We start from the raw sequence: 11,173 nt of genomic DNA, 5'->3' as shown, positions 1-11,173 counted from the left end.
TGTTCTGGAACAGTGTTGTAAATACAACTTAACCACTGATTTCTAGTCATGTCCTCTTTTGGAAGGCCAAACAAAGTAGTTTCGCTTTCACAACGAAATACACAGCGTTTCCACGACATGGCGGCGGCAACAATACTACAGCGAGAATCAAAGTTACACCTTCTTTCTTTTCGTGAACATTTGGGTGGTGTTATGCAAATCTTCCCACACAGTGACGTAGACATGTGGGGGCATGTTTAAACGAGGCGTTTTAGGAGGGTGTGGACGAGTCTTAACTTTTATAAAGAATTATCTCTTTGGGTTTGAGACTTTAGTCTTTGCAACTTTAGGGATCTTATCTATTCACGAACAGCTTGTAACACTCCAAAGAGAAAGGAAAACTTGAAATCGCATCATATGGCCCCTTTAAGACCACTGTAATTTTCATTTAACATCCATGGAATGATACATTGCACCAAGCTTGTTACAGAATCATGACTTGAATGCAATTATGTTCACAGGAAGCCCTTTGCAGTTTTATGTAGATGTAATGAACAGTGGAATGGTCACAGCCTATGGACCTGGTCTGTGCCATGGGACAGTCAATAAACCAGCCACTTTTACTGTTGTTACCAAGAATGTTGGACAAGGTACAAAAAGGTTTTGCTTTGCATCAAAGCAAATGTAAATATTTTTTATAAAAAAAAAAGAAAACGTAACAATTAGTCCATTTTGTTTGCCCTTTACAGGTGGTTTGTCCCTTGCTGTAGAGGGTCCATCTAAAGCAGAAATCAGTTGTAAGGACAATAAAGATGGCACCTGCACTGTGTCTTACTTGCCCACTTCACCTGGCGATTACAACATCATCGTCAAGTTTGATAACAGTCATATTCCTGGCAGCCCCTTCACAGCAAAGATCACTGGTATGACAAGCACTCTGACCTGGCAAAAATAGCTAAACTCTTGCACATGGTGACTTACCATCTTCTCTGTTAATGTGTCATGTCCATGTAGGTGACGATTCACTCCGAAGATCTCAGATGAACGTTGGCACGGCCGCAGATGTCTCACTGAAGATCACAGAAACAGACCTGAGCTATCTGACAGCTAGCATTAAAGCTCCATCAGGAAAGGAGGAACCGTGCCTGCTGAAGAGACTGCCCAACTGGCACATTGGTAAGCACGTAAAAGGCCATAAAATGCTTTCTGCATATACTACATTTGCATTAAATAATCTCTGCTCTCCTTGCCTCACTAGGTCTCTCGTTCACCCCAAAGGAAGTGGGGGAGCATGAGGTCAGTGTGAGGAAGAGTGGGAAACACGTGAACAACAGCCCTTTTAAGATTATGGTAGGGCCATCTGAAATCGGGGAGGCCAGCAGGGTCAAGGCTTTTGGTAAAGGTCTCGTTGAAGCACATACCTTTGAATTGGCCGAGTTCTTTGTGGACACTAGAAATGCTGGTATGTTGTTGCAGTTCTTTTGCACTTAGAGTTGTTTACGCATGATTTCAAACAGTGTTGGGGAAGTTACTTTTAAAAGTAATGCATTACAATATAGCGTTACTCGCTAAAAAGTACCTCATCTGGGGTTGCTTGTTTGTTTTTAATATAAAATAAAGTTCTGTTTTGGCAAATGTAAAAGTCCTTTCACACCAAAAGTGAAAAGAATAAGCCTCAGCAGCAGAAAATGTAAATTCACATCTGTACAGTAGAGGGCGCAGCCAAACAAACCTTTCAACTTCTGGACTGCATTAAGAATAGGATGCAAAAGAATAAAGTGCACCACTGTTTATCTAAAGTCATTTTTGCTTATTAGTATGGTTGAACTGGATCATCGAAGGTCAGCAGCAAAGACAATGATTAATAAAATTAGATTAAATACATAAAGATATTTTCATGTAAATTAAAAAATAATGCGTTACTTTACTAGTTACTTAAAAAAAGTAATCTGATTACATAACTTGCGTTACTTGTAATGCATTACCGCCAACACTGATTTCAAATTTAAACCTAATGCAATACCCCTAATTAAAATGATTTTCACACCATCTTGGTTTTAAAGGATATGGAGGACTTGGATTGTCAATTGAGGGTCCAAGTAAAGTGGATATCAATTGTGAGGATATGGAAGATGGAACGTGTAAAGTGACATATTGCCCCACTGAACCGGGCAACTACATCATCAACATCAAATTTACAGACAAACACATACCAGGTTACTTTTCAGTGTTTCTTTACAACGATATACTCATGTAGACTGGCAGTTGACAATAGTAGAGATTTGTAACAGTTTGTTTGCTCGTCCCACTCCGTAGGAAGCGCTTTTACAGTGAAGGTAACAGGAGAAGGAAGGATGAAGGAGAGTATAACGAGAAAACGGCAAGCTGCCTCTGTTGCCTCAGTAGGCAGTGCATGTGACCTAAACCTCAAAATCCCAGGTAAAAACAATTGTTAGTATATACGATTTTTAAAAAAAAAGGATTTAAATGGAATGCAATAAACTGTTACAGAGTTAGCCAGGGTGTCTGAAAACGTTTTAAACAACTAAAGTTTCCGAAAATCTCTCCAATGCATTTCTACACAGGAAACTGGTTTCAGATGCTGTCAGCACAGGAGCGCTTAACTCGTACCTTCACACGCAGTAGCCACTCTTACACACGTACAGAACGCACAGAAATCAGCAAGACCCACGGAGGTGAGACTAAGCGGGAGGTACACGTAGAAGAGAGTACACAGCTTGGCGGTGACCCTTTCAGAGATGTTTTTGAGTCCTTACTGGGAAGAGAACGACTGGGTAGCTTTGGTGCAGTAAGGCAAGAGGGTAAGGATAAACCATTATTAAGCTCCCTCCCTCCCTAAAACACCCCCAGCTTTTGTTTTATTGGTTACCTTCATTGGTTTTCCCATTTCCAGCTGACACAGAGATTCAGGGAATGACAGCCCAGGTGACCAGCCCTGGTGGAAATGTAGCCGATGCAGAGATTGTTGATAGCGGGAACAGTACCTACAGAGTCCGCTTCGAACCTGCTGAAATGGGTTCTCACACGGTCAACGTCAAATACAGGGGTGAGCATGTCCCTGGAAGTCCCTTCCAGTTCACAGTTGGGCCCCTTGGGGAAGGAGGCTCTCACAAGGTCCGGGCTGGAGGCACAGGCCTAGAGAGAGCTGTCGCAAAAGTTCCTGGTATGTTTTAAACACGTTTTGTTTTCTTCCGATTTTTTGTATTGACAAATACTGTGATAGATTTTCCTCTCATCTTCTGCATCTCTCTTTTCATTACTCTGTGATAGCTGAATTCAGCATTTGGACAAGAGAGGCTGGAGCAGGCGGTCTGTCCATTGCTGTTGAGGGTCCAAGTAAGGCTGAAATCTCCTTTGAAGACAGAAAAGATGGATCCTGTGGTGTTATTTACATTGTGCAGGAGCCAGGTGAGGTTTACAACAGAACTCGCTATGATTTGAGTTATACCTATTTTGCAAATCCAGTTGAAATCATTGCGCTCCCGTTCTCCATTTCTTCTCTCAGGTGACTATGAAGTTTCCATCAAGTTCAATAACGAGCATATCCCAGATAGCCCCTTCATTGTTCCTGTTGCTACATTGTCTGATGATGCACGTCGACTTACTGTTACAAGTCTTCAGGTATAAGCTCCACGGCTAAGCACAACCGCTCTATGCCTTGCAGAACAAACAGGAATGCTTAGATCATATGTGACCCTGGAGCACAAAACCAGTCATAAGTAGCAGGGGTATATTTGTAGCAATAGCCAACAATACATTGTATGGGTCAAAATTATTGATTTTTCTTTTATGCCAAAAATCATTAGGATATTAAGTAAAGATCATGTTCCATGAAGATATTTTGTAAATTTCCTACTGTAAATATATCAAAACTTAATTTTTGATTAGTAATATGCTTTACTAAGAACTTCATTTGGACAACTTCAAAGATGATTTTCTCAATATTTAGATTTTTTTTTGCACCCTCAGATTCCAGATGTTCAATTAGTTGCATCTCGGCCAAATATTGTCCAATCCTAACAAACCATACATCAATGGAAAGATTATTTATTCAGCTGTCAGATGTATAAATCTCAATTTCAATTAAATATATTAAAACTTAATTTTTGATTAGTAATATGCATTGCTAAGAACTTCATTTGGACAACTTCAAAGATGATTTTCTCAATATTTAGATTTTTTTTTGCACCCTCAGATTCCAGATGTTCAATTAGTTGCATCTCGGCCAAATATTGTCCAATCCTAACAAACCATACATCAATGGAAAGATTATTTATTCAGCTGTCAGATGTATAAATCTCAATTTCAATAAATTGAACCTCATGACTGGTTTTGTGGTCCAGAGTCACATATTACAAATGATGGTAGTAACTACAGCAACAGTAAAACACAAGCTTGCCAGAACAACTCTTTTTGCTCTTTTGAGTCATGGCTGAGTTATCTTTATCCATGAGCTGTAATTGGACTCCATGTCTATCCAGGGCCATGCTATTACTTTATTGAGCAGGGATTACGTGTTCTATCTATTTATCTACCCATCTGTCAATCTCTCTGTCTGGGCATGAATGTATTGCTGTGCATTTGAGTGGGAAATCAAACTTTCATTCCTCTTTTCACGTGCAGGAGAAGGATTTGAAGATTAATCAGGAAGCCTCATTTGCGGTTCAGAGGAATGGGGCGAGAGGTGTCATAGATGCAAAAGTTCACGCCCCCTCTGGTGTAGTAGAGGAGTGTTATGTGACTGAACTGGATAGCGGTGAGTTGTAGACCTGTTGATTTTTTGTTTTAAGAACACTGCTGTCATGCATTCAAATATGGCGAATGTAACTTTCATTGAATAGGCAACACTTAATTGTTCTAACATCATGATTCCCTCCTTTTCATAGACAAGAATGTAATTCGCTTCATTCCACGTGAGAATGGTGTTCATTCCATTGATGTGAAGTTCAATGGAAGCCATATACCAGGAAGCCCATTCAAAGTACGTGTCGGAGAAGCAGAAAGCGTTGGAGATCCAGGAATGGTGACTGCCTTCGGTCCAGGACTTGAGGGTGGACGCACAGGTACTGGTGCAGGATTTAGTATAAAGTTGCTGTAGGTTTTCTTGCTCAGTCAGTTCTACATTACTAGCTGATCCAACTGTAATCTTGTGTTCTTACCATTCTGTAGGGGTCCCCTCTGAGTTTGTCGTTAACACATGCAAGGCTGGTTCAAGTGCCTTATCTGTTACTATTGATGGTCCCTCAAAGGTCAAAATGGACTGCACTGAGTGTCTAGAAGGTTACAAAGTCTCTTATACACCGATGGCGCCAGGAAACTACCTTATATGCATCAAATATGGTGGTCCACAGCATATTGTTGGCAGTCCCTTCAAAGCAAAGGTTACAGGTAGGATTGATTAAACTTCCTTCTTCAATGTAAAGGAATGTCCCGACTTTTTTGTTGGTAATCAATATTATGCCCCAAATGCTGTTAATTGAACCAGGAACTATTTATTATTATTTAAATTCATCAGACTTCCAGTGTATTTTTTTCAGGTATATAATATTTGTGCAATTGCAAGAGTTGTGGCCGTGGATGTAAACACGTCTGTCTTTTGCTGTAGGTATGCGTCTGTCTGGAGGCCACAGTCTACATGAAACTTCATCAGTCATTGTGGAGACGGTTACCAAAACCTCAAAGATGGCAGGAGCTTTCAGCTCTCTGTCCAGCTCCAAGTCAACATCAGATGCCAGTAAGGTTGTATGTCATGGTGCCGGCCTCTCCAAAGCCATCGTGGGTCAGAACACTTTTTCCGTTGACTGTAGTAAAGCAGGTAAAATAAAGCCGATAATGGTATAGCACCAACAAAATACAGATATACAGGATATTTATTTTGGTTTTTTTTTCCCTTTAAGGAACAAACATGCTAATGGTTGGCATCCATGGTCCTAGAACTCCATGTGAAGATGTGGCTGTTAAACACATGGGAAACAAGCTTTACAATGTAACCTACACAGTGAAGGAGAAAGGAAACTATGTTGTTATTGTCAAATGGGGGGATGAAACTGTACCAGGAAGTCCCTTCCATGTGAGTGTTCCCTAAACATGCTTATACCTCTAGATTTCCTAATCAAGAAAAAAACAAACAAAACTACTGAATCGAACAACAGTTGCTACATTTAGGAGAGGAAAAAAAACCCTATATATATTTACTTTCTCGCTGAGGAAAGCTTTATGACAGAGGCTGATCTTAGAAGGTGCTGTCTTTTATTTAATGTTAACCTGTTTGATGCAAATGCATTTTGGATACCACAATGTACCATTTATCATGAAAAGAGAGAAGATTTGTATTTAATAAAAAGGAATAACGGAACAGTTCAATTAAATGTCAATGAATGCCACTTTTGTTTAATCACCAAAAGAGGAAATGTATATTTTACAGAGGGAGATTTATTGTTCTGAAGGGCACTTTTGTTGGTCAGGGGAAATCATAGCAATATGATTTTGTGTTCTGACGTTTTCAACAGTGTATAGATGTATCCAGTGCTTTTATATGCTTTATAGAATGTAATTTTGTTATCTTAACCAATTATTTAATATGCATTTGGAAACGTAAATAAAGAATAAAACTAAGTGTGTTGATTTTTTTCTGTTCACAAAAAACAAAACAGCAAATATTTTATGTATTTGTGTCATGTATTCAGTCATATAATGTATTCAGTTTAATGTCTTAATATTAATGTATAGTAGTCACTCTGTATTCTCAGGTGAATCCTATATTTGTTTTAGTCCTGAAAATATCATTTTAGGTTTGTATTAGCTATACAGTATACATATCTACCATTAACATTTGAAATTAGAATGCAGAGCAGTATGCAAACCAGTTATCTGTCCTTTTTCAGGACAGATAACTGGTTTGCATACTGCTCTGCATTCTAATTTCAAATGTGCATTTCTCTCTTAATGTGTTATTCATATTGAATATGATATTGGGTGAACCCAGTTTGTCAAATCGACCTGTTCTCATCAGTCTGCGTATAAATAACACGACTTTACACTTTCTAATTGCGTGTAATGCATACGCCAAATGCCAATTTTGCGTGCATATGATACGCCAATCCTTCACATTAACTTCGGTGGAGAGCAGATGCGTCCAAATACCACGCGTCATCTTCAGCGGCAGTGACGTCACCAGCGAGGCTCGGTTCGTCCAGTTCACCTGATGCGCGTACACCTTCAAGCAGGTAAGGGCAACGATCTTTTTTTGTAATGAGATCATGTGGTTAACGGTATTATTTTAATTATTTCAGTGTTTCTGCATCATGTTACATGGGGTCGTGTTAAAATGGTAGCGTATGCGTTCAAATTATGGAACAGTGGGCTGCTCAGGGTCTTCAGCTTTTAGACATGGCTGATGACAGCACAATAAATCAACCAACCCGGTATCTACAGCATTGATGTTGATCTCTCAAAAGACTCTTCAAGTCAAATCATTTTTCACATATGCATCTTTTTATAGCTCCTAGAATGAGCAAATCAGCTGTGCATCATCTCTGGGATTTGGGCAGAAAATGACTGAATATGGTGAGTACTGACACCTGCACCTGTATTCACCAACACCATTTCTCTGGAGTTAATGTTGACTTATTGTTTTGTCTGTTTGTTTGAAGGAAGATGAAGCCAGTTGATGAAGATATCAATTCAATGGCCACCAAGTACTGCACTGCTGCCTGAACCCATCAGTTATCTGCTGTGAAGACTGCATTCACAAACAGCTCTACTGTGACAGCGCAGATGTTAAGTAAATTTCACAACTGAACAACTGCAAGATAGTTGTGGAGGGATTCTTTTGGCCCATACCTCCAACAAGAATCAATGGTAAGTCCAGAGCAACAATTAGAAATAAAAATACTATATATTGTTTACTGATTTACCACACCCTAAATACATGTTTTGTCTCTCCAGGACATCTACACCAGGTGGTGTGTGAGGAGGACCGTCAGAGACTCCAGCCACCCGAGCCATGGACTGCTCTCACCGTTACCATCAGGCAGATGTTATCGCAGAACCTGCACCAGCAGACAGCGAGACGAGTTATTTCCATCAGATTGAACTGAACTCGTACCAGTAACACCACACAGCACACCCCACCAACCTCATATACACTGCACTCTATCAGTTACGCTGACTGGACTCCCTATTATTCTGCACCCTGACATTCTGTTTGCACTAATTCATACCGTGCTGCACTGCAAAGGTATATGTGTACTGTGATTATTATTGTTTTCATTTCATGAGCTGTATAGCATAATATTTACCATATATTGTTCTCTACCTGTATTGAGTCCCTTATATATGTGTTGCATATATATTCAGTATTTGTATTTCATATTTATTCATTCATTTGTCATCCATACTGTCATGCTGCAGTTTGCACCCAAGACTTTCACCACCTGTACACTTGCGTTCATGGTATTGTGACAATAAAGTGATTTGATTTGAATTGGTCACGTCTTTTGTTCATCAGTTGTGCTGTAGGGTGCTGCATAACAGCTGCAAATTTTGTATGACATGGCAGAAGATTATGATAGGGTTTTAACACGACCCCATGTAACATGATGCAGAAACACTGAAATAATTAAAATAATACCGTTAACCACATGATCTCATTACAAAAAAAGATCGTTGCCCTTACCTGCTTGAAGGTGTACGCGCATCAGGTGAACTGGACGAACCGAGCCTCGCTGGTGACGTCACTGCCGCTGAAGATGACGCGTGGTATTTGGACGCATCTGCTCTCCACCGAAGTTAATGTGAAGGATTGGCGTATCATATGCACGCAAAATTGGCATTTGGCGTATGCATTACACGCAATTAGAAAGTGTAAAGTCGTGTTATTTATACGCAGACTGATGAGAACGGGTTGGTTAAATACAAACATAGGTAATGCTATATGGCTCCCAACCTGGAAAAACCTTCTTGGCAACTTTAGGACTCTGAAACACTGTAAATCTAGACCAGGGGGCACCAAATTTAACCCACTGAAAATAATCTGGTCATACTCAAATGTTTCTAGTTAATGAACCTCTTGACCACATAATTGATTTAACAAACATACACCATACACACATTTTGTGCTAAAGTTAGTTTAGTTTAGAAACCGTTTCCATTTAAATCAACACAATCCCCATTGTAACCAATGTTATACAAGTTTCATTTGTATGCTATTTGAGACCCATTTGTTTTCTTGTTTAAAACATAAGTAGCAAAAAGAGCGGGAATTGAAACAGTGTATTTGTTAAACCCTTAATAGACCCATTGAGAGAATTTGGAGAAAGGAGAGCAATGACGATTAGAGACTTTATTTTCCTCTGCTGTCCTGCCAATTTCACTTCTGCTCTAACTTAAATACCATTTCCATCTGATTGTGTTTTCTCTTTATTGTTATTTTTTTTAAATAACTTCAATTCAAAGAAAACGCTAAAGAAGCAAATGAAAACGCCCTGTAAGACAAAAATAAACATGCACGCATTCTGTGCGCTTTTGAAGGAAACATACGAGCTCCAATTTTAAGAATCAGTTTTCGGCTCTGAAACATGGAAATATTTATCCACCTTTTTCTTCAACGCGGAAGTAAGCCTATGGGTGAGACTTCCGGAACATTAACCGCTGTAGGTAAATAACGAGGAGAATAACAACGTGCAGTAAACGGTAAAACCGTTTGCACTACAAACCAGTGTGTTCATAAACAAGATAATACATTAAAATATTATAAGACACACCAATTTTCAATATCAAGCAGCAAAACGAACTGTTTTGTACAGCTAAAAATACCTGGATGTAGATGAGACCGGAAGCCAGACCCATAGAATTTACAAATGGCCGTGCCCACTTTTATGACAAGAAACAGTGCAATAAATAGCAATACACCAACTTCGCTTTTGTAAATAGAATTCATTCACTTGAGTCTTATTTTTGGTTTTCAACAAAAGCATAAAACAGCAATATCACTTCAACATTGACTCTTTATGTGACCGTGTGGGCGGCTCTTAAAAGAGCCTTTGTGTTTTTCTGATAATACGGACATGTTTATCCTCCGAAGCCGTACAGACGTCCAACGCCCTGTCGGACCTACGCCGTAGCCTTTACGCCTTAAGCCCCGTTCACACTAGCAGCGACTTTTGTCGCTTTTGGGCTGGCGATGAGGTTGCTAGTGGGCGTTCTCAATACTGGTTGCCTTGACAGCGAATCAGGTTTCTTGCCGCTAAGTACAAACATTTTGGAGGCAAAAGACTAAATATAATCTAAATCTAAATTAAATCCGTACATACAAACAAAAATGAATGAGAAACAGAGCCTACTTTCTTCCATTGTTTATGTTTATCTACGGCGCTGAGAGGAGAACGATCACTTGAGCTCTACCGTCTTCTTTCCTATTGGCTGTCGCTCCCGAAAGTCGCTCTTCATTTGCATAAATTAGAAGGATTCTGAACTTTGTTGCGACACGCCCCATCCGGTCGCCAACGGTCGCTGTCGCTTGCTATCGCTCATGTCGCCGGAAATCGCCAGCTCTCCATTGAAATTAATGGGATTGTGTCGCTTTGCTGTTGCGTGTCGCTTGTAGTGTGAACAGGGCTTTAGGCTATGCATCAGTTTTCATTTATACTACTGCGTCGTTGTCCGCGTCAACGTGCAGTACACATGCAAACCGCTAGTCAGCAGTGTCCACGGGCATGTTGCTTGTGTAACCCGCAGTACCACGGTAAAAGCCGAAGAAGAAGCAGCTCGTCGGAGAAGCATTATAGCCGTGACGGTGGCAAATAAATATCAAATCATTAAATCATTATTTAAAACTACAAAAAGGAGACAACAACGGAACAGTAGAAGATGGCATACTTTCAATCTCCACAAGGACTTGTACCACGGCAGATCAACATTGCTTGTCACGGACAACTACTGATGTATAATGCTATGTAGTATAATAAATGATAAGACACTTGTTCTTTGCTTTGTTTTATTTTATATAAGAAGGTGTAACATTAAAATATATTAAAGTGCACATAAACACACACAAAACTCAAGTACATTTGGAGGGAGGGGTTCTTGCAGACCAATCACGGCGCTTGCGGTCTGCGTAGAATTGACGCGCTGTTTAGATTTTTGGAGAGGTGCACGTCAGGCTACGGCGTAT

At 39.8% G+C, this 11,173-nt stretch overlaps 1 protein-coding gene and 1 long non-coding RNA gene across 4 annotated transcripts in view; both read left to right on the top strand.

The window, feature by feature from the left end:
* The window catches only part of LOC107667687 (filamin-C-like), a 26,165-nt gene extending 19,558 nt beyond the window's left edge, over positions 1-6,607 (top strand). For all 3 annotated transcript variants that reach the window (XM_016459411.1, XM_016459413.1, XM_016459412.1), the window contains 15 exons: positions 501-629; positions 729-902; positions 994-1,155; positions 1,238-1,441; positions 2,043-2,195; positions 2,296-2,418; positions 2,565-2,801; positions 2,894-3,163; positions 3,271-3,408; positions 3,506-3,621; positions 4,624-4,756; positions 4,887-5,063; positions 5,170-5,388; positions 5,606-5,815; positions 5,898-6,607. In XM_016459411.1, the coding sequence (XP_016314897.1) occupies positions 501-629; positions 729-902; positions 994-1,155; positions 1,238-1,441; positions 2,043-2,195; positions 2,296-2,418; positions 2,565-2,801; positions 2,894-3,163; positions 3,271-3,408; positions 3,506-3,621; positions 4,624-4,756; positions 4,887-5,063; positions 5,170-5,388; positions 5,606-5,815; positions 5,898-6,085 (2,633 nt within the window). In that variant the 3' untranslated portion in view covers positions 6,086-6,607. The remainder of the gene's footprint in view (positions 1-500; positions 630-728; positions 903-993; positions 1,156-1,237; positions 1,442-2,042; positions 2,196-2,295; positions 2,419-2,564; positions 2,802-2,893; positions 3,164-3,270; positions 3,409-3,505; positions 3,622-4,623; positions 4,757-4,886; positions 5,064-5,169; positions 5,389-5,605; positions 5,816-5,897) is intronic.
* Positions 6,608-7,469: 862 nt separating this feature from the next.
* LOC107667673 (uncharacterized) lies at positions 7,470-8,485 on the top strand. Its single transcript, XR_001631806.1, has 3 exons — positions 7,470-7,566; positions 7,653-7,860; positions 7,948-8,485. It is a non-coding gene; the product is annotated as an uncharacterized LOC107667673 (long non-coding RNA).
* The last annotated feature ends 2,688 nt before the right edge of the window (positions 8,486-11,173 follow it).

This window comes from Sinocyclocheilus anshuiensis, unplaced genomic scaffold (assembly GCF_001515605.1).
Source record: "Sinocyclocheilus anshuiensis isolate Anshui unplaced genomic scaffold, SAMN03320099.WGS_v1.1 scaffold1827, whole genome shotgun sequence".
NCBI classification, from domain to species: Eukaryota; Metazoa; Chordata; class Actinopteri; order Cypriniformes; family Cyprinidae; genus Sinocyclocheilus; species Sinocyclocheilus anshuiensis.
Note: the sequence above shows the minus strand (reverse complement) of the source record. Positions and strands in the feature narration are given on the sequence as shown.